This window comes from Micropterus salmoides, unplaced genomic scaffold (assembly GCF_014851395.1).
Source record: "Micropterus salmoides isolate LMB-PRFRI ecotype aquatic unplaced genomic scaffold, ASM1485139v1 Ms_hic_scaffold_4, whole genome shotgun sequence".
Classification (NCBI taxonomy): domain Eukaryota; kingdom Metazoa; phylum Chordata; class Actinopteri; order Centrarchiformes; family Centrarchidae; genus Micropterus; species Micropterus salmoides.
In genome coordinates this window covers 18242905-18266874 of record NW_024043372.1, presented here as the reverse complement: position 1 = coordinate 18266874, position 23970 = coordinate 18242905, and the positions used below count along the sequence as shown (strand labels likewise).

Below are 23970 nucleotides of genomic sequence, written 5' to 3'. Positions count from 1 at the left end.
ATGCATCTCAAAGGAATCATTGTTTTTCAAGTTCTTTAACAGGTTACTGTCAATGGCAAATCACAGTGGCTACTGGAAATACCACACAAATATCAACATTTCACATAATTATAGTGAAGAATTAGATAATAAAGATGAACTAAATCTGGAAGAAATTTATTTAAATGTGAATATGATGGTGTGTATGCATATGGGTGTTGTTTGTATCATAGCTCTCTGAAAATGTCCACCAGCTGGGCTTTCACATAGGTGCCCAAAAGGCCCATCACAGGGCAGGAGAGAGGAGACCCTTTGGCCTTAGAGCAAAGCTTCTCCAACACAGCTGGTGTGACGTATCTTCCAGATGTCATTCACAGACTAGCCGGTGTTTAAGGCTGAGAAAGAAACTATAGGCAGGGGCTGTTGGTGCTCCCACAGACTCATATTTTAACTTGAATTTGTGTCCGCGGTCATGGTTCATTGTTATCCATTTGTCATTAAACATGGCGATAATGTGGAGAGCAGGCTTTTCCGGTTGGATGCAGAGGTAAACTGTACAAACATGGCTGCACTGGCACCCAACCGCCACAGCCCAAAGCTGTGTTGTAAATTAAACTGCTAGATTCTTGTGGAAGCGATGAGTGTTTGGCTTAGCACTGACTCACAACCTAAACTCATAAACAGAGCTGAATTCCCTTGTGTCTGCTCTCGCCTGCCATTTTAAGACCCTTTCACCATCCATCTTTATCAGCTCTGCTGCCCCTTTCAGCAGAGCTACCAGCGCTCCTTCACAACCATGAGCCCTGCAATGGTTTTATCACCCCAACTGACAAATTGTGGGATATGATCCGTATCTCTCAGCAATTAGTTCCAGGCTGTCTCAGTGGGAGGGGATACTGCCAAGAGTACCTTCAGTGTGTACTCTGCTGATGCAGTGTGCACTGCCACTTTCCATCTGATAACCCCTCAGTTTTAACAGGAGCAGGCAGCAAAGCCGTTCCATGAGCTATTAGAGAAGAGAGCATCATTTGTGTCCGGAGGACCAGGTGGGGGTAGCACTTAGGGGAGGGGGTGCAGGCAATAGGCTGCAGGCCGCTGTAAATCAGCGCTCACAGATGAAGCAAATTACATTCTCCTCTATTTGGTCTGAAGTTTTTAAGAGAGTGACTCCTGAGTCTCGGCTGAGGCTCATCATCTCAGCATGCCGCCTCCGGCTCACTTTACCAAATCTGTCACATAGATCCTCTTTCATTACCAATAAACATTCTGCATGTAGCTATTATACTTAGTGGAATCTAATAAGGTATAAGCATTGCTTTTTACGAAGCGTGATAATCAATTTGGTGAAAAGTTTCTCTCTTTATCTGTGGCTTGTGCCCGCCTGTTGATGCATGGAATGAGCACAGGAAAAAGATGTGTACAGACACTGTGCACTGATCTTCACAGCTTTATGTGGCTGGCCAATGCAGACAAATTCAAATGCTGTTGCTTTTAAACGAGTTTTCAACATAGCAAGTGAAAATATAATCCATAGGGAGGTATCAAGAGGTACTACACAGTTTCCTGATTGTTATAATATCAGTCGAGTACCAGCGGCAAGAGAGAAAATCACAATGGAGCTGAGTGGTGACAACCAAACCCAACAGGCAACTGTATTCCCGCCAGTATGGGTTTATGTTTCATAAAGGAATAAATAGGATTTGTGTAGATTGTAGGGGAGAAATTGTTGCAATGCATCAGTGTGAATGTTCTAACAGTTTCTTATTATTAGAATTTAAATGACTTTGGTACAGTGCTTCTGTACTCCTGATACTTATCAAGCTAATCCCACTCTCCTCTCAAATTCACACTCCTAGCTACTTTAATTAGCATAGTGCCAGTCTGGAAGGCAAGCAGGGAGGGAATCAGAGAGAGTGGGGGGAAAGAAAAGGGGAAGGAGAGAGGAGGAGGAGGTGTGAGGGAGGGGGGCATTGCGTGGTATGAGACTGAAGAGGATTTGTATGTTGAGGCTGGTTGCATCACCCCTCTGTGTTTTTGTGGATATGAAGTCAGCAGCACATTTTGTTTTGTCATTATCTCGGCTCTTGGTATTCATCTTCCGAATGTTGCAAATTGGCTCCTGAAAGGCGTCACATATTCAGTGCTCGTCTTTGACAAAATAATTCATGGAGGATTGTCTGAACGGGGGAATTCTGAAATATGAGCGATCCTATTTAAAAGAGACAACAGAGAGAGGTTTTTACTGCAGTGCAGTGTCACACGTTCACAATGTTTGGAGTGTGTATTATCACTGATCAGCGATAAGAAAATGCAAAATGCCACTTGATCGCTAGGAATCAATTTTGTTGGCTTAGAGTGAATGGAAGATTAAAGGCAATGAAGCGATGCAAGCCACCAAACATGAATAAAACTGTGAATGTCGTGGCTGCTCCCTATTGTATGTTTGTTATCCGATCGCAAGTTTGAGGTTTGCTACTAGACACCCTTTTGTTTGTGCTCTACAACAACCTTTACCCTCCTGTGTCCTCTTCCAAGCCTTCCTCTTTTGTTTCACAAGCAGGGCTAAGTTTGACTTCTATAAGTTGGGTTACTGCTCTTCCATCCTCCCTGCCTCCCGAAACTTTTTCCATAACCATTCAGAGATGCAGTGCAAACATATCCAAGTGCACTGGATCCATAGAAACCTTTTAGTCCGTGAAAACGAAACAGAAGTGAGCCACATGAATTCGGCGGCACACTTGTAGGTAGATAGGGGAGACATGGAGGAGCGCTGCAGCTCTCTGTGCTGCAGAGAATTAAACCGGATTGGGGAGAGCAGAGGAGAATCTGTGGTCCAAGGTGACTTTGTGATCAGGTTCCAGAGCGCAGCCTCAAATCCTCAGCTTCAGGCTGTGTGTTAGCCTGTGTGAGAGCGAATGTGTGTACATATGAGAGTGTTTTTGTAATGTATGCATGCGTGTGATAGTGTATGGGCACTTTTGCGCATGTGCATCGCCACTTGTGTACATGTTTATCCCAGTCTGTGCTGAGAGAGCCTGACGATTGTTGGAGAAAGTCAGTGGCGCATGCTCCTCTATTGTCCCATACACTGAAGTGGATGCACTCCACCTGGCTTTTGTGCGCACTAACTCAATAGAGCTGCAGCGTGCTTGGCAATTTAGGTACATTTGTGTTATAAAACTGAAGCAAGCCTGTGTCAAAGCCTGAGAACGCTGTGATCTTCCAATAGATTATGAGTATAGGCTTCATGTGAGTTTTTCTGGCAGCTGAAGGGGTTGTAAACAGACAACCCTGTCCCCTAGAAATTATGTTTAAATGCTATGAATTTGCAACAGCAAATACATTACAGGCTGGATTACATATTTATGAATATAATAAGGAAACGCTGTTAATCAGTCAAATGTTTACTGACAACTTGTTTCATGTATCTTCCCTAGAGTATCTTCTTGTAGCAACTAAAGCATGGTTATACAGTTAAATGGTTACATTTAGCCAGTCACAGGTCTTAGTCAGGGTGTTCCATGTTTGCTTTATTAACAAAAACTACAATTTTTGTGTAGTAGAAAAACTATATAGTGGTATATAAATGTAATATCAATGAGACAGGGTAAAAGAAGTGACCCATACAAGTCATTTTAAAATCAAATTTCAATTTCATAAAGGTGTAAACACAGAACAAACTCTGTATTTATGGTGAATTTTATAAGCAAACTGGTGAAATTAATCTAAAAGTACCATGGGATCATATTTGTTTGAGAAATTATTTTTGCGAAGTCAATGTCTAATATTGTGAGGCAGCAGCTGTAAATAAATCTATACATGCATAGGAAACATTAGGAAAAGTTAGGAGTGCGAGATTGCAGAGAAGAGGAAGTGAAAATGCAATGATGAAAAAAAGAAAAATCTTCAATGCACAAAACGGACTTCGACGTTTAGGGGTTTTGTGTCTGCCATGATGGAACACCTCCTTCCTAAGCATTGATGACAACGGGGGAAGGAAGTTAAAGTGAACATAAAAGAGGGGTGGGGTGAGTGGATGAGGTCGGAGGTGAAGTGGCACTGCGGGGTGGGGTGATGGGGAGTGTGTGGAAGAAGGGGGTGTGCCCCTCGTGCCCCCTCCCCTGGCCCAGGCAGCTGTTTGTCTGGCCCAGTAGGAGCTTAGTTCAGACCTTGGACCACGCTCCACTACATCCCAATAGCAGAAATTTCACTGGAGCCACTCACCACATTTGTTTTCGAATAGCTGATTGAGGGATTCAAACTGGGTCTTTAGAAGTGATCGGGCTTAAGATAAAGATTTCGTGTTGGTTTTCCAGTTGCATAATTAAGGTTTGCCTGACACATTTATCGCCTGTTGCACCAGTTTTCTTTCTAGAAAGAGCTAAGACTAAACTAAGCGAAAGGCAAAGAAATCACCTGTTCTTTGCAGAGGCAGGGACTGTGTGAGAAAAGAACCAAATTCAAATTAAGATCTCCGTTGGGCTGAGATCCCTTGTAGGCCTATACGAGTTTATATGTATGTTTGTGTGTACAAAAAGGAGGCAGCCCCCGAAAAGCAGTGAGTATGTCGCTGTGTAAGTCCCCTTGAAAGTGTCCCTCTTTAAGACCTGTTTAAAAGGGACGCCCCCTCTTTGTGTCCACAGTTCTCCATGGCGTATGGAGGGGCTTTTGTCCCCCTCTTTCATGTGCCCTCACAATAGCCCGGGCCGTTTGAAACACAACAGTAGATGAACTGCACTGACAGTGTATTAAACTCTGATGAATTGCCTGTGCGAGGCATAGATCAATGTCCTTCAACCCTTAGCACACAGTGAAGCCCGGGCCTTGTCTTGGTTAAATGGAACAGGTTGCTGGCTCTTTTCAGAAGGGCCTGATTATATTCATGTTTTGTTGAAGCAGAAGCCTTTTTAAAATGTGTAAATCTTTGCGGTTCAAAAGAGTCCTATTTTTTCCCCTTTCATTCAGGGAATTTGGTGCTGCTCATTTTGTGAGCATTTTGCAACTTTTCATCCTTAGAACTCTGTGTCTTGACGCCAAAGTCAAAACACTTTCTTTCTCTTCAAACTGATGTTTGATGATGTAACCTTTAAAAACAACCACATTAAAACAACACAGTAGTAATATACCAGTTAATATGTCTCTGCAAAATTGATAGCCTCTTTCAAAGCATCTAATAGCTTCTCAGACATACTTGAGGCGTGTGATGTGGAGGCTAGCGGCCTACGTCTGACCTTTAAATGACTTCTTCCCTCTGAAGGGGGCTTAGGGCAGCCTGTTTACACAGATCACAGCTTCAGACCCTTAAGAACAACAGGGACAACCACTGAGCCTCTATGGCAGCTCCCACAGGGACAGCCAACTCTCAGCCACCACCAGCACCACCACTCACACTAACTGGCAGATTAATCACAGGTGCTAGGAGCCGGCAGACTCTGCTGAGAGTCTACTGCTGTCAAATGCTTACAGCACAAACATAAATAGAGTTTATATGAGTGAAAAATAAACCAATTTGTAACCTGTGGGAGTGCAACATTTAAAGGTGACAATGAGTAAAAACATTTGTGTGTATTCCTCTTTTCAGGTGTGGTTTAGCAACAGGCGAGCTAGGTGGCGTAAACAGGCTGGGGCCAATCAGCTAGCAGCCTTCAACCACCTGCTTCCTGGAGGATTCCCACCCACAGGGATGCCAACTTTACCCACATACCAGCTACCAGATTCCAGCTATCCCAGCACCACGCTATCGCAGGGTAAGGCCGACACTTCTGCACAAGCTCTCACAAAACATTTCCATCCGAAATGTACTGTATGCTCTGTATTCTAGAGTTTAATCTAATTTTGGTAAAGATTACATTAGTCCTATTTATTTGTGGTATGCACACATTTTTTATGTTCTTTTTAATAAATGATATACGACCCATGTGCAGCATATAAGAACCATGCAGCAAGTAGTTATGTTTACAATCACATCTTTGTCACAGTGGAACAGAAACAAGCTTTCACTTCTTTTTTTGTGTTTCATTTTTCTGTGGTAAAGAATTAGCAAGAAGCCCACTTAATATATGACTTATGACACACTTAGGCTGTTTGAGGATTCTTGTTAAGCTCCATTACAGAATTTTAAGTATTTTTCCCCCCTCGATTCTCTCTTACCTGTGCACTGTTTGTGTTGTTCTTTGTGTCAGAGGGCAGCACATTGCACAGACCCCAACCTCTGCCTCCATCCTCCATGCACCAGGGAGGGCTGAGTGCTGACAGCAGTTCTGCTTATGGTCTCTCATCCAATCGCCACAGCTTCTCTAGCTACTCCGATACTTTCATGAGCCCCTCAGCATCCAGCAACCACATGAACTCTGTCGGCAACGGGCTGTCCCCACAGGTCAGTCCAGCAGGTTTAACCTCAATACATCTGCAAATGTATATGATGTTCCCACATATAGGTAGTTTTCACACTCTTCTGGCTACCACCTCCCCTCCTCCTCCTCTCACTGCTCAGAACATGTAATTGTATTTGACTGAAATTAAAATTCAGAAACAGCATGTTCAGCAAAATAACTGCCAGTGTGGGCTTTTATATTCGCCTTCCAAAGCCCTGGATTTATTTTAGTTACTCTAAATTGCTACATTCGTAAAACAATTGGATTAACATCAACAAATTAAAATTCATCTTGATAGTACCGCAAGTGCTCAAGCTGCTCCAAACAGCGGTTTCGACTTTCCTGGGACATCTAAATCCTGTGCAGCGCAGTGAGAACACATGCAGATGAAATAATTAGCTAAAGCTTATAAATGTAGACCCATAATCTCCTTCACATAATTGTCTGCAGCTGGAAGACTCCAGCACTATGTATGATTTTGCTCATCTCTTTACTGCATGATTTCCAGGCAGCTCAATGTACAGAGTGACAGAGGCGATGTGCTGTCTATATGTGAGGTTTTCTAGTCGGTTTATCCTGCTGGCTACTTCACATGCTCTTGTGCACTCCTGTCATGATAAAGGACAATATTACCCAGGCTACATAGGATTAAGGGTTTCCGAAATGCAGTTTAAATCTATAGAAGCCCTAAAATATCTTCTCTAACCATTCTCCTCTTTGCCATCTTAATGTTTGATACTATATGTGGGGGTTTCTTTGCTTTCTCTTCTGGCAAGCGCTGGATTTCACATGTTAACCTCTTTGGACACCTCCATTAATGAGCGTTTAAATGCGACTCTATGGTAAGGGTTGAGCTTTAAGTAGCACAGAATGAAAAATGATTTGTATTGATGCAAATCGTGTGTACGGAGTGAATTATACACAATTACCCATCAATACTGGCCAGTCTTGCCCACCCTCACCAACAAGATGTGGTTAACAGGCAGAAAATAAGATTGAAATGGTGTGTAAAGAGTTGAAAATGAATTTCAATGCTGCATTTGTCCACAATTACCCCGTCGTTCACACGTGTTTTATTGGGAGTTTTTTTTTTTTTTTCTTCAAATATTTCTCAAAGCAGATTGGAAACATTCTTGGTATTACCCTCTTTCTTCAGAGAAGAAAGAATTAAGGATTTTGTGACAAAAAAGAGATTTTCTCTCCTGCTGGAGCGACGGAGGATAACATGGAGGCTCACAGCGTGTTTGATTGTTAATCGTGGCACAGGGGCTTTAACTGCTAATGCTCTCACTGCAAACCTGCAGAAAAACACCAGGAACATGGAGTCGTTTTTTTTTTTTCATTAATGGCTCTCTCTAATACTGGCATGGGGTACACTGTCGCTTTCTCTGCCTCTCTTCACAGGCATTCAAGAATGTGTTGGGATATTAAACATTTCCTGTCATAGTGAGGATTAGGACAGGAGCCTTTGGGCAACTATACAGCATGGATTTTCACTATTCAATTACTCTATCAAGTGGGTTTGATTAAAGATTTTTTTTTTTTTACAAAACCGACCTGAAATTAATTTTGTTTGTTCTTTCATTAATACATTTTTTTAACTTAAACTGTGAATTTTAGTGTTTTCATTTTTTTAGAGGGACATAAGCATGTGGATGTTTTGATGTGTCACACCATGTTTGCACTGCACAGAATTGAAATGTGTTGAATGCATGCAGAATGCTGTGTGGCATTCCTATCAGTTTCTCAGCATGGAGATGAATGTTCCCACTGACAGCAGAATCAGAGTTCACTCTGCGGTGCAGCGTCCTGCTGGGCTGGGCAGCCCCCATCTCTCTCTCTCTCTCTCTCTCTCTGCACAAACATGCTGCTATCCACATTAAACCTACAACACAGAAAACTCACACAACAAAAACTAAGTTTACCTTGTCAAAGTCAGACCTTGTTTTGTCTTTGCATTTAGACAAATTTCACTGAGTTTCAGATTTGGAAATTTATTTCCACACATTCGACAACTCGCAGTTTATTTTTCATGATTTACAGCATGTTTTTGCTCTCCTGTTTTCCATTCCCTGTAATGGAAAAAAAGCCAACACAAAGAGACTCTCTATCGAGATGGAAATGAGAATTTGATATTGTAAGTTACAGACAGCATCTGTTTGCAGGAGATATGCTTGTGCATTGGTATGTGCAAGCTATTTCTTCAAGTGTCTGGCATGATGGCCTAGCTGTTGCTGTAAAGATTGACAAAAATTCTCTGATTCCCAGTAAATGGGCTGCGGTGGCGAGGTGCCAAGTCTGTAATGGAATCCTGCAGCGTTCAGCAGTCCCGACAGGAGCTCTGGTCCATCCCAATCCCATAACCTATCCCGACAGCACACATTTTCCCATTACAGGCGGTGGAAAAGCCATCCAGACTCAAACTGGTTGCTGTCATTGTGGGATATACAACGTGTTTGGCTGGTTGAGGGAGGCAGTAATATTAGGGGTGGTGAGAGTGAAGCTGTGCATGGATGGGCAAAGGTATGAAACCAGAAGTGTGTTTTGTTGTTGGTCTTGTTTCATTTAGGGGCACAGCAGGTGTTGGAAAAAAGGGCACAGAGGACAGGCATTCCAGTCTTTTTCTATCTTTTCCTGAAGATTTAAGTGTATGTCTGCTTTTTCATTATGACATTTTTCATTTTTAAATTTTCATTTGAAATAGGCTCTTGACTTGAAACTGAAACAATGCTTCAATTTAGAATTTTGCGTTCTCTTAATAGAAAACAAAAAAGCAATATTTGGCTATGCTTTCACAACCAACACACGATCTCTCAAGAATATTGTATAAACCTGGTAATAGGAAACTCTAAAGAGCCTTTGAGATGCTTTTCAAATGATTCTTTGAAACGTTGTTCATGGACATTGCATTTGTGAGGAGACATTTGGGCTGAATTCCTCATTATTGCATGACAGGGACACCTGCTGGGAGAGGAAAGAAAACAAGTGAACTGACTGGAGAGCTGAATCCACGCAAGAGGAGCTCAGTGGCAGAGCTAGTGTTACACTCCTCTGAGAAATATCTAGAAATAATGACATCAGGGAATTAGTGGGGGGGGTCATTTCTCTTGCAGAGTAAAAGTGCGAAATGCACTGTCAAATGCTTTGCTGTGATGTTGTATGGTGTTCACAGGTTATTCAGCATGATAGGGAGAGTGGGAAGTCAAAGGTATGGTGGACAGAGATTTTATTTCTGTTTTGATGAGGGAAGTTCGCAAAGTTTTGTTAGGAACTTTTTTTCTGTATTGCAGTTTTATAAAAGTGTTGTGTGTTTTGGAATGACAAGGATGTGTGTATGTGTGTGTGTGTATCTGAGGAGGGCCTTTGGGCTGTGTGAGTGGGCCGGGCCTCCACACACACACACATACACTAACACACACACGTACACGGGATCAGAGGCAGAGCGGCTCTCACCCCTGCCTCCCTTTGATCTGTGTCCCCAGGCCTGCCTGCCCGCGCGGCGCTGCACCGTACCACGCACGCTGACACCATGCTCACCAGCGACTCCCCACAACTGTCTGAGAGAGATAAGCCAGGGGAGACTCCAAACTGTGCTGCTGCTCTTCCATTAGCTAGCGCAGACGCTTCTTTTAAAAACGGGATGAATTATTTTTAAGAAGCAAGCTCTGCCGTTGCCAAAAAAAAAAAAAATAGAGAGGGGAAAATGTTCGGAACAATCTGGAGCTCTGGCTTCATTCCGCCTCCCTCCCTGACTTCTAACAAGACATTCTGCACCTGAATACCAATGAGAGGGGGAGACTCATGTAGTCCCCCACATTATTAAAACTTGGGCATTAAGCCTCTCACCGGGCACTGTGTCAGCTGGCAGGCTCCACTGACAACAAATCAAAGGGGATGAGCACATAGCCTGCATTCATAGCTCAGCCACTCGCAGCGCAAGAGGGGGAATACATACTGGTTAATTAGAACTCCCATTAAAACAAATACTGTTTCAATTTGGCAAGTATAAAAAAAGATGTAAGAGGCTTTCAGAAAAAAGAAACCTGCTGTTGGCAGCTGCCAAGAATATCCTAGGACTGTAAATCATATCCACTGGCTATACTGTTTCTGCACAGATTATTAGTGTTTGCTGTTATTTTACAACACTTTCGAACTCTGAGGAAAGATTGTGTGTCCGTGACACAAGAAATGCACCTCTGCACACCCCGCGGTCGTCGCCCTCGTGTCGAGTTAACCTTCGTGTTCTGTCAGACGATGTATCTTGCTTTGTTTCTGCAGCTTGCAGATTCATATCGGCATGGGCTGTAGCTTTAATGAAGTATGACATAACTACTAGTTTTATGACACTGAACAGAACCAAAGAGTGCCACTGAAACAGCACATCACAGTCATGGCTGCAGCTGTTCATGTGGACCTCATTGAAACAGCTGAAACAGCCGACTAGCTGAGCCATTTGTTGCTCACTCCATCTTTTAGGGCTCCCGAGCACCCAAGTGAAGCCATTTTCTTTTTCATTCCAAAATATTTTTGGTCAGAGCTTTATGTATTCATAATCTATTTTTTAACCTACCAACCTTCCTTCCCTCCATTTGGCTTTTTGTCATCCCATGATGCCTTGCCAATAGTTCTTTGCTCTCTCTCGCTCTCTCGCTCTCTCCCCACCTTCCTCTCTTGCTCCAACTCTCTCCCCTGGAGAGGCAGCTCTTCTCCCTACGCCCAGATGAAAGGCTATGGCGGACAATAAAAATGCTATTTAAATGCAAGGGTGTTTGTGTGCGGGTGAGAGATATTTCCTGCTGAAAGTGAGCTGCTGCATCCTGATAAATAGTAAATATAAGGGAATGTGATTTACATTTATCTTGCAGAGGCAGCCAATATGAATTTCAGTAAATCCTAGAAGATGGGGATTTAAGGAGGAAAATGACTGAGACTGATTCACATGCTGTGTGTCCCACGCAGTTGAAATGCCTATAAGGTGGAGAGTGCTACTGCCTTTATTAAAGTGTAGGCATAGACATCGATCCTATCTAAAATACCTATTACACACAGACACACACTGTGTCACATGCTCATCTGAGGAGATTTCCAGCCTCATACACACACAATTTGAAGGTGACCTGTATTGAAGTAATAATAAATACTACTACTACTATTAATAATAATAATAATAATAATAATTATTATAATGATTTAATACAGTCTATAATTGCAGGGTGCAGGGCAGGTGAAGTGTCTGTGGGGCATAAGCTGGTCTTTGGGGTCAAGGGTCAGGGTGCAGGGGGTTATGGGACGGCTGGAGGAAGAAGGAGGGCCTTTTGCTGTGAACCTGTCCTGCTAGCCGGAGGTCTCGGGATGTTGTCTGGCTGCATGTGGTTCCTTTTAGTTCCAGATGCCACTCTGACAGGTGCATAGCTGTGATTAATACTCTCTCTGACTTTTTCTCTTACCCACGTTTTCTCCCTCTTTCCCACTTTCCCCCTGTCTCTTTCTGCATTGGTTTCTTGGTCCCTGCATCACTGTGGACTCGTGCTTGTGGCCCCTTTCCAAAGTTGATCTAACAGTCCCAGTTTTCTTAGCCTTTGTTAAAATAAAAAAAGAAGGTTAGAAATATGAGTATCTTTTGCCAGCATGCTTCATTGCACGTGTCTCTTTCTCTCTCCTCCTGTCTTCCTCCTGACAGTAAGATGAGAATATGGGAGGTGGTCGGGTCCTCAGCTGGTTGTCTCATGCAGCAGCTCTCCCCTCTCAGTCTCCAGCTGAGAGCTATTTCACTATTTATTTACATGTAATTATGGCTATGAGGTGCAGATATTAACACTGTCAAGAACAATTTGACCTGACATTTTTCACTAGACCTGGCCCCTGCTGTTTTTAGCAAACAACCCCTCGCCTCCCCTCCTCCTCCTCCTCCTCCTCCTCCTCCTCCTCCTCCTCCTCCTCCTCCTCTTCTTCTTCTTCTTTCTCCCCCTCTTTTTCTCCTTCACTCCCTCCATCCGCGCCGCTTTCCTTCTGGGAAAGCTCCCTCACACACACGCGGACCCTGCCTCGCTGAAACCACTCTCCTGAAATCAGAAAATCTGCCGTTTAATTTAGAAGAAGCGTTGGAGCAAGGTGCGGAGAGTTGAAGTCTGTGTGTGTGTGTGTGTGTGTGTGTGTGTGTGTGTGTGTGTGCTTTGAAGGGGCCTCTCTTGTTCCCAGTGGCTGAATCCATCCCATAGTTACTCAAGCATATCACTAGCAGAGAATGGAGGATTGCTCCCCACACGTTCTCCAATTGCAGTCCAATAGCCGGCATATTAACCTCTGGTTAGTGCGGGGCCAAGTTTATAGCTTATACTGTGGGATGTTAAGGAGGGAGGGGGACCTTCCTCCAGCTTTAGCAGCTGTGCTTTCTTGAACATTAAAGCTAGCATGAGGTAAAGTGGGCTAGAGAGGCTTTGGTTTAATGTGAATTTGCAGGAGAAGAGGTATGGACAACCAAAAAATAAATATGAATTCTATTCATATTCTATTCCATTTGCGTTTGTTTTAGCCTCCTTTGTATGCATGACCAGCTTCATGGAGCGCAAGGAGAAGAGACATAGGCACAGGGTGGCTAACATGTTGTGAGGAGTGACAGCTTGTTCCAGTGGCCGCTAATCGTCCTCATCTGTGCCTGCCTTGTCAATGCCCAGATTCTGTCAGTGCCAATCAGCCAATTAATTGAACACAATTAGCACCCCATCCCAGCCCCCCATATGCAGCAAATTCTTCAAAGGCCCATTTCTCTCCCTCCAACCTCCCCTCCTCCCATTCTACCTCTCATTCCACTCCTGTCTCTTCATCCCAAGGCACTGGTGGAAGACACTTTTCAGTTTTTATTAATGTGCCGCGGCCAATTAACGCAGTGGCATGCAGGCCAGGGCCCGTCATCTGCTGCCTGCCACCATCCCTGCTGTCTGCTGCGGCCCCACGCCACCCCGCGCGCCACCTCCACCGTGACCAAAACGCTTTAATTCAATTTATGCAATCACTGTTATTTTTAAATAGTCATTTTGTCTGCTCAGATGAGGGGCCTTACTGCCCGCTGGGCCGGCCCTCTCATGTGAGGGATGGGGGAAGGGTGTAACATTGTGGGAGCAGGAGTCAACTCACTTGGGGGGGGGGGGGTCCCCTGATATTTTCATTTGTTATTTACTCCCTTCGTGTTTTTTTTTAGTTTCAGGTTATTAGGTATTTGATTCAGATTTTTTAAATGAGGATTTGAGGCAATAAAAATTAAGGTTTAATTTAGCAAAGTGTTTAGTGTTTATATTTAATATTTTGGCTTTTCTCAAAGTCAGACACTTTCCAGAAACTGGAGCTGTGTGACTCCTGGGTCACAGACTTATTCCCCCACTATTCTCTTCCTGTAATCACACCCTCAGGACTGGCCTTCAAATATTGATCTGAAATTCAGTGTCGTCACTGTGGATCTTTAATCATTCTCTGCTGAAGCGAGTATCAGCCAGGCAGATCTGCTAAGGTGCAAGATGCTATTCTGCACCACTCAGATAACTTACAGACATTTGGAGTGCTCATTTTTCCCTGTCTGCCCCAGTGACCTCTGCCTAACTTAAAGGTACATCTTGGGGGCATTTTGATTTGGGCAGAACAGGGAGCTATCGGTGACAGAGGAACTAATCCAGTCTTGCGCAGATTAAGAGTATTTGTGGAGTGGGGTGTGTTGGCGCTGGCGCCGGGAATGGAACAGAAGGGGCTCCTATCAGCTCTCCAGGCAGGCTAGCCCTCAGGCCAGCGCAGTCCTACAGGAGTCTTTGTACTTCCCAAAGCCTCCACTTTCCTCTCACTCACTCTATATCACTTTCTCTTCTCTCTTGTGCCCCCCTCGCCTTCTTTCTAAAGGCTATCATATTTTCACTGCTCCGTTTCCTCTCTTTACATTTGTGAATTTGTGTTGTTTTACTCCAATGCAAGAGTTCATGTGGCCACTTATTACTATCAGGTACTTAACAGATGCAATATCGTTTTTGTGAGATTTGCCACGTGTTTGAGGCACATTAAGGCCATATTGCTAATTATAAAAATGCTGCATATTTCAATAGTACACACAAAAATAGATTATAAAAGTGCTATAACACCAACAAGTTTATATAAAAAAAGTAGTATTGCAGTACATTTGCAGTTGCATTTGACTTTTCCCCCCTTCGTTTTATTTTTATTTATTTTTTCCCTCACTCACAGTGTTTTCTCTCAGCTCTGTGTCTGTCACATTGCTTTATTCTGGAAACAAATCCAACAAAGAACCTCTCGTCAAACACTCAGTCAAACAAAAAAAAATGTAATTTGGCTGTTGAAGAAATTAGGGAGGTATGAAAGGGCCTCTTTTTGTGTCACAAGTGCGCTATTTATTTATCTGAAAGGATGCACATTGTATCAATTTACACTCCCCCATTCACTTCGCCACAGGCTTGAGGGCTCAGAAGTTGAGAGAATTAATTACTTTTTTATTATTATTTATAAAGTAATCTATCTGTAGAGAGGGAGCTGAAAAAGGAGAAGGAGCGGGTGAGGGGAGGGGGGTGAGAGAGGCAGGGAACGCCCTGGAGCATTGTCCTTTAAACTAGGTCCTGGCTCACATTATCTCTCAAACCAGCACTCACACAACGTCAAACAACAAACGAACTCTGGGCTGCTGAGGACGCTTGTATGCAAGGAAAGAGAAGAACGTGGGGGGAGAGGAGAGGGAGGGAGGAAGGAAGGGATGGAGAGAAGCAGGGAGGAAATCTTCTCTGCAAGAGTGTACGTTTGAGAAAATAATGTGGTTGTTAAGATCTTTTTCTCAGCTCTTAAATTTTACACTAATTCCAACTCCATACTTCTTGCACCTGTGTGTATACTGAGATGTGTAATTTAAAACTTGAGTAACATCATGCTGCACCAGACCCCATCCAGTGAAACTCCATCAAATATTTCATCGACAATAAGCTTGTCAATCCAATACTGCGTTCCAGTTATGTCTATCAAGCTGTGTGCATGTTATATTATATATACATACAAATCTAACAAAAATCTCTCGTCTCTAAGAATAAATTCACTGGCAAAGAGTTTGAGGAGAATAGTGCTGCCAGCAGGAATACTACACTTTGTGCCAGAATTGAATGTCTATAAAGTTTTGTTTTACATAGCATGCAGCGACAGAAATATGTGAAGGTATCCAGCTGCAAATGGTTTTTACGAGAAGTATCACTTAACCCCTTGAATATGAAGAGAGAACTTTATGGAGAAATCAAAGTTACACAGCCAAGCAATTAAAACTGATCCGTGAATAACATAAAATACTGTAGATGTGGTTGTTGACTCCGACATAGTCCAGCCTGACACCTCTATCTGTGCTTTCATCATCTTGGGAGGACAATGGTGAAACAGCATAGATCTTTTTTACGGTGTTGCAAACACAAATCTAACTGATACACAGCTAATGAGAAGAACTTACCTTCTCCCATCTAGCAAAACTCATATCATTAAGACAGAATCCCTTTTTTGGGAAGGACATCTGAAAGATAGCGACACCATCACAGATGACAACACTTGTTAGACTCTAAAGTGGCGGACCCATCCTAATTCGCTAAAATAGCACAACTGCTACAATGTCAATGATAAGAAGTAATTTTCTTTTGAAGAACTTTTATGAGCATGAATAATATTCAACCCAATTGTTGGGTATTCTATTTCATAAGGGAGCGATGTAATCAAGCTTCAATTAACCAATGACTAAAATGGACTCATGCCCTCCAGCTGTCTCTCTCAGGACACTTAACAAGCTCTCCCCCTTCACTTTCAGCCACCACAAACCATCAGGATGTATCTTCCTCTCATCCTCCTCATGGTCTGCAGCTCGGCTCCATATGGGAGGGAGCATCACATGTGTCCAGCATGAAGAGGGCCATGAATCTCCCTCTTATAGATACATGTCACATGCTTTGTCCGCAGATGTGGAGGGGATAGGGTGGGGGTTTCCATACTGATAGGATTAACATGTGGAAATGACTAACCAGCCTTTATGTTTCTGGTGTGCTCCAAGTGCTTTATATTTCCTGGGAGGCCATTTCTAAAGATATGATTAATTGGCAGAATATGGTTGATTTTCCCTCTGTGGGATATTCCTGGCTTAGTGCATCATTTGTGGACTGTTTGGCTTGCCCGAGCATTGCCTCTGTGTTTACAGGGTATGTGTGTGTGCGTATCCATTTATGTGTGCATGCACATGCAAACATGTCTGCGTGTGCATCACTCCTGTGTAACCACCTCCATGATGGGCTAATTGGTTTAGCAGCCAAGGGGCCAAAGGCCAGTGCAGCATAGCAAAACTCAACATGAACCTGATGTTGAAGTAAAGTCTTCCATGCTATAGGAGGGAAGCATGTGTGGGACAATTCCCTTTTAACCACCCCCTCATACACACACACACACACACACACACTCCACTTTTCTTTTTCACTCAAAGCACAAGAAAACAAAATTCTTCACAGAGATCTAGGCTGCTGTGCGTCAGACTGTAGTAGCACTAGAGGTAATCTCTTCCATTTTAATATATTTTGAGACCTTCTTCTGACGAATGTCACATGCTATTACATTAATCTAGAATACTGAATTGGAAGCTTTTGTGCACTATGAATAATATACACACTGTGATATGCAGAAGAGCTTCAACCTGCAGTATCAGCGGGCCCCTCAGTAAGGTTTGTGGAGCCTACTTTGTGTGGGGATCTGAGGGGATCATTTACCAGTTCCAACTCCATTACTATTCATGAGATGGGTAGGCTAGGGGCGAGGGATTAGGGACTCCCTTGGTGCTTGTTGTGCTGTAGGCTCGGGCTCAGGCCTCAGGCCTCAGGCTCCGGTACAGGGGCTGTCTGGCACTGATGGTGGGTCTATTATCACCCTGGGACCCTTCTGTCCCACAGAAGAACACTTACTGGCAGCACCAGCTAATGGAAACAGTCTCTCTTTTTCCCTTTCTCTTTTTCTTAACCTCATCACTCTCCTTGTATCCTTCCCCCTGCTCCTTAAAAAAAAAAGATGGGGAAGTTTTTCCCTTTCCCTATTTCAAAGTTGAAATGGTGCATTTCTATTGGTATCTTTACCGTGAAGTGCTGGGATGGCTCTATATTTGCAGGAAAAAAAGTACTTTCCCTCAACTCTGTCAGTGCTTTGATCCTCAATTTTCCAAATTTCTAACATCCTCCGTTTCCCCTTGCCCCCCAGGTGATGAGTATCCTGAGCAACCCCAGCGCTGTACCCTCCCAGCCCCAGCACGACTTTTCCATTTCCCCCCTGCACAGCAGCCTGGAGAGCTCCAACCCCATCTCAGCCAGCTGCAGCCAGCGCTCTGACACCATCAAGAGTGTGGACAGCCTGGCTTCCTCCCAGTCATACTGCCCCCCCACCTACAGTGCTACCAGCTACAGCGTGGACCCCGTCACTGCAGGCTACCAATATAGCCAGTACGGTCAGAGTGAGTAAACCATTTGTAATATTTGTAAATGTATTTACTGTATGTTTGTGTTTAGCTTGAGTTGCTGTACGTCTTTTCTGTGTCCAAACAAGAGCAGATCATTGTTTTATATCCTCCTCTTAAGTTGATTAGGTTTAAAAAGCATATGAGGTGATGCTGAACTCCCAGGCAAGAGAGCCTCCTGACCTTTGCACCCTGGTTGGTGGAGGCAGACACGTGCTCTTGATAAAGACCCCCCTCGTCCCACCACCACCACCACTATCCTCGTGGAGAGCTGCCTTAGTCACACCCCACTCCACTTGGATGGGAAAGAGGAGAGGGCCACTTCAAAGAACGGCACACCCTCAGGGGCCACAGTGTCCTCTTGCCCACCTCACTCTCTCTCCCTCTTTCTCTGTTCTCCATAACACACATATACACACACACACCCTCAGGGCAGGAAAGAGTTTGCTTTATTAGATTAGCATAATTGACTGATGCTGTCACAGCCATTCATAAGAGGTAAAATGAAGCACACTTCCCCAACAAGCTAGCCAGCGCCAACTGGGCAACCTTTGTTTGTATTTATTTGCAGCTTCTGGTAGTGATCTGGCGTGTTGTGCATCTGCTGGTTTTCTTTTTTCTTTTTCTTTTTTTAAATGTGTTTGTGTTGTGGTGCGTGAATGCACGTGAGCGCATGCCAATCTGTCACGTTTTGTGTGTGCGTACCAGTGTTTTGTCAGCAGCAAGAAACTGATGGCAGTGAGGATGTGAGCTGATGTGAGGTTAATTAAGATGGTGATTGAGCACAGTAGATGGGTAATGAATGGAGGAGAGAGGAGAGAGCTGCTGTCTGAGGAGGAAAATGATCGGCCATGTGGAGTGTGGAGGGCATGAAATCAGAGATGCCAAGTGTAATGAAGACTGGCACAAAGAACACACGCAGCGACCCGTCTGAGTGACAGCATGGAGACTTTACCAGGATGCACATGCTCTGTGCCAGCGGCATGCCAACCTTAGACAAGGGACAGGGGAGGGGTTTTTATCTTTCACTCTCTCTGTGTGAATTGTTTTTCATTTGACTCACTCGCTTCTGCCACAACTTATTTCAGCCTTAATCAGAGGAATGAAATGAGAGTGAATAGGACATATGTCTCAGGAATCTACCACCTGTCTGACATGTGTTTTTTTCCCCTGTCTTTGTAGCTGCCGTTGACTACCTGGCTAAGAACGTGAGCTTGTCCACCCAGAGGAGGATGAAACTTGGAGACCACTCGGCCGTGCTGGGACTGCTGCAGGTGGAGACGGGACAGGCCTACTAAAGCATCTCGGGACACCACCCTGCACCACTCTCCTCTGCCCTCTGCCACCCTCTTCCATGCTCCATCAAGTCTGGACTCCAACTCCAGCTCGCCTCTCTGCTGCTCGCTCTGCAGCCCGGCCATGACATCAGCGCACACAGACACGCAGCTTCGCTGTGTACTATAGAGAGTGACGCTTGCAGGTGCGACAAGGCACTTCGGGGAATGGAACTAAACTTTTCACGCCATTGTCAACCACCAGGCGGCTCTGCAACCTCTCTTTCTCAAATTTTGGGCGTCTCTGCCTGCTCCTTGTACTCCTAAATCACCTCCAAACCCTGTTTTGTTTTGCTCAGAAGGCCAGACAGGACCCCAGAACACCTGAAGATGGTCGGCCGCCTTGGCCCAGGTTTATCTTTGTCATGGCTGCAGTCCAGCACACATTTAGAGCCATCAACAACATGTACTTTGACCTTGCTGTTCATAGTAGTTAACAAAGCCAATATCATTTGAATGACTCTTATTCTTGTTCCTTTTTGATATTGTTAAGCTTATTGTTGCTGTTATATGATTATGGTTAATGTGATTTATGTTGTTCCTTGATTCCATTCGTATCTCTTTTCTCTGTTAGATGTAAAACACAGTGTGGATGACTGAATTTGTGAGTGAGTGTCTGTTGCGTGTGCATGTTTTGCGTGTCGGCACAGTCACACAAGGGAGGATGATTGTTTTCCAAGCTGCTGTTCCTCTGCCTGTTCCCTGAGCTCTAATGTTCGTGAGCGATTTGACCTTCCCACTTTCATATTCATCTTGACATTCCTAAAGAACTTGGCCACTCTGTGGGAAGTCTGGCTGGCTGGATTCTGCAGGGAATTAAAGCAGCGTTTTGGCGGCCAATAGCTTTCCCCTTCTAACCTCCATCCCATCCTTAGCCGCAGTCCATGGGGACGGGGGCATTGTTTGCAAAAACAGGATTGGGGAAATTAATGTATTTTGTTTAGAAATATGGACCTTGCCAAGGAGGGCTAACTCAATTCCCCCCTCTACTCCTCCCAAATCCCATCTGCCAGGGAACCCTGTGTGACTTTAACAGTGTAAAGCAGATTAAATCACACAAAAATAATGTCAAAGCTAATTCACAGTGACCCTTTCCATTTCTAGCCAGTGTTTCTGTTTTTGAGTAATTAGCACATTTTGTAAATGCACCTTCAGTTGGTTTCCACTCTCAAACTAAATAAGCATTCCTCAAAACATTCCACAGGCTCTACGACTATAGTATAAGCATTCCAGCTCTTTCTGTTATGAGATTAAAAAGTACACAAGCTGTGCCATTCACATGCACTCTGGAAAATCATATAATCCAGTCAGTTGTGAAAGGGCACAGGTAACACCACTGATTGGCCCCCCTCTCTGGTTTGGACCGGAGCCCCCTCTAATCCTCACGCATTGACGTACTGACTGAAATGTACAAAAAGAAGAAAAAATTTAAAGAATAGTGGATATGAGACATTTGTGTAGCACTCATAGTTGACTTTTGACATGATCCAGGACCAGCTGTTTCCTTGAGATGTGTGGGATTTTTTTCATTGGCATCAGTGTGTTGGTGATGTACGCAGAATTGTTCACTTATATCTCAAGACAGGATTTGGTCCTTAGTCGCCTTTAAAAACGGAAAACTGTACAGTAGCTGGAGCAGATTGTGTATTGTTTGTTTATAAAGAGTATGTTTTATACTAAAACAAAACTATGTCGAGTGGTAGGTAAGCGAGGGATCTGTGAAAGTATATGTTTAATTTGCGTTTCCTTAACTGGCTTGTTTTTTGTTGGTTTTGTTTTAATTGTATTTAATTGGTTTACTTGTTTAACCAAAAGTTCAGTTTCTGTTTTGGGCCCAGGTAGAAATAAATTTGTATAAATTAGTAAAATATAAATTCCATTAAAAATGTTCCAATTAAAATTGTATAAAAGAGGATCAAACTGAGCTCAGTGGAAAATGAAAGGTGACACAGATAGACTCCCCCGGACCACAGGACAACTGTATATTTGAAAAGTGGCTGGATGAAACATCGTCATGTGTCAGAGCATTTTCAGGGTGTTTTCGACCACCTGATCTTACAGACTGATTATTAATGGAGACCAGACTTGACTGGACCATGGACCTGAACACACCTGAAACCCCAAGTCTCTCGATGTGGGAGTCTACCACCGGTTCTGCACATTGATGTTGCTGTCGTAGCTGGGGAAGACGGCCTCTCTGCTCTGGGAAACTGAATCCAGTCACATTTGATTTGTGGACCAATAAGACTTCAGGGGAAAAAGTCAAACTAACGCTGACTCCGCACTGAATCGCAGCAGTTCCAACTGCTCCGCTTAGACGCCTCACTCGTGTATATTTTAAAAAGGAAGAATTTTAGAATCGTCTTTAGTGTATCAAACCCATTTCTAACACTTGCGTCAATAAACATTTGGATATTTAAAGCATACAGCTCTTTATCCCCCTCCCGTCTGTTTTACCCTTAACCTGTTTAGTTGCTTTCTGACATCTGTGCTTTGCTTTACTCTTTCTGTTCCGCATGTGTGTATATTATCATGGTATAATTTATTCTGCTGTATGAAGTATTAGAGTAGTGGGAAACTTGTACTGGTATTTACTACCTTCAGCCTGTTGGTGTGTTTACTGTAACACTGGCGTAACTGTTATCAATTAAAGATCCAAAACTGATTCAGCCATTTGTCTCTTTTTTACTGTGCATGTGTGTTTTGTGTGTTCTTTTGTGTGTCAATTAATCGATTAGTGAAAATTAATCAACAGGAATTATTATAACTAAAAGAATGTTTTTTTTTAAACGAAAAAATTACATAAATTCTCTGGTTTTAGCTTCTCATGCGTGAGAATTTGTTGATTTTCTCTGTGGTTTATTATTGTGAAATGAATATTTTAGCCGGGTTGGACAAAAAACGCAATGTGACAACATTACCTTGGACTCTGGGAAACTGTGATTAGTATTTAATATTTCCTGACACAATAAAATATATTGATTAAAAAAGGTCAGCAGATTAATTAATCTATAATGAAAATAATTAATAATTGCTGGTTGCAGCCCAAGTGTGAAGTTTATGAGTGCACCTGTGCATATGCTGTATATATGCATAAATACATGCACATTACCTGTATGTGTGTGTCCTCCGTGTGTGTTCAAGCACAACAGTGGAGCCAGCGGGCCACCAGTGACTGTTCCAGTGTTCGTGATATGATTAGGGAGTGATGAGAGTTCATACGTCCCAGACTCAGAGACACAGACGGAGAGCGTGTCTGGTTGCAGCTGTAGGAAGTCATTCATTCTGCCCACTGACCAGCAGCGCTCTCCTCTGTCCCGCTGCTGGCCGGGGAATGTTGTCTGCAAATCTCTGCGGTATGGTGTGAATGCAGGGGAACTAACCGTTGTGGTATGGAAGCATCTACTGTGCTTTATGTTACACGTCAGAACAGTTGAACTCATTCAGTTTTTGCCATCAGCACTGCTGGAGGTATGTCAAACACGCCTTAGGTATGTTCATTCAGTCCTGCCTCATTTTAAACACATCTCAAACATGTTGGATGCTATAAAATGTCTCCACACAATCTTGTGTAATGAGTAAAGACAGCAAACCATGCTAAGTTGTGCTGTGAGAGATGTATTTACATTTTATATATCACAAAATAATAACTTTACTTTGCTGTTCATTTGCAATTAAATGAAACTAATTAAATGCATCACTAATCAAGTATTAACACCATTAACACCAAGTTGTATTAGGAGATAAATTTGATGCTAAATAAAGCAAGTACTGATCTTAATAAACTTCTATTTAGACTGTGTTATCATGAGGTAACTATCATTCATATTGCATACTTTGTTAAATATTTGAGAGCTTTGAACAGCTCAGTGAGTGTAAATAGACGCAGAATATTTAGTATTCCTTTTAGATTTAGAGATTCAAATCAGCTGCAAACTGCAGCGTTATCACCACATTATATCATTGGGGCTCAGTTAAATTTGATGGAAATGGAAATTCTCTTCAGTGTCTAATTACAAAACACACTTTTTAAAAAATAAACTGTGTTATTGCAATCTGGAGACAACATGTCAAAAAGGCAGAAATATAATCAATTACGAAATCGATTCCAAAGCAAAATTTGTATATGAGTTTACTCTGAGGAGACTTCAGTGGATCCTCTAAACATATTTAATATGCACTGATAGGTGGCTTTTTGCCTGCTGTGTGTCATCCCTCATATATTCCCCTAAAAGTTTGTGTTCTGGTTGTCCAGATTAGACCTTGGCATGTGCTATGGTTGTCCCCTTTGCTCCAGCTTGTCTCCTGAGGTGCCGGCCCGAGAGTTTTGTCTCTCTCCGGTCTGCTGTCACTCAGACTGGACGAGGTGGCAGCTCAGGCAGTGGTGTGTGGGAGAGCTTTGTGACACTTTCCTCATCCCCTCCTTTGATCCCCTAATTGATTGACTACAGGAGCAGAGGATAAACAGAGCCCACAAGAGCCAATTCCACTCGCCTCTCTGGAGTGGTTTAGATAAAGTGCAGAGGCCCGAGCTCTGTGTTCCTCCTCACCCATCTCAATATGGACACACGGTCATTGAAGGTGGCTCTGTGCCACGGTAGCTTAGCCGTGGGCTGTGTCCTCAGGCCCGGGGCTTGCGTACTGCCCCTGTGCATAAATGGCTGGCAGTAATGGGTTTGTTTAGATCACAGGGATGGAAATGAAACTCCTGAGCCTCGCTGTAGAGACCAGGAGGCCCTATCGCTCAGGAGGCAGCGATGGAGAAGTCACAGCCTGGTCATAT

The 23970-nt window shown here is 43.4% G+C and overlaps 1 protein-coding gene across 2 annotated transcripts in view; it reads left to right on the top strand.

The window, feature by feature from the left end:
• The window catches only part of pax7a (paired box 7a), a 45648-nt gene extending 23792 nt beyond the window's left edge, over positions 1-21856 (top strand). For both annotated transcript variants that reach the window (XM_038697803.1, XM_038697802.1), the window contains exons 6-9: positions 5561-5726; positions 6162-6355; positions 17601-17850; positions 19036-21856. In XM_038697803.1, the coding sequence (XP_038553731.1) occupies positions 5561-5726; positions 6162-6355; positions 17601-17850; positions 19036-19151 (726 nt within the window). In that variant the 3' untranslated portion in view covers positions 19152-21856. The remainder of the gene's footprint in view (positions 1-5560; positions 5727-6161; positions 6356-17600; positions 17851-19035) is intronic.
• The last annotated feature ends 2114 nt before the right edge of the window (positions 21857-23970 follow it).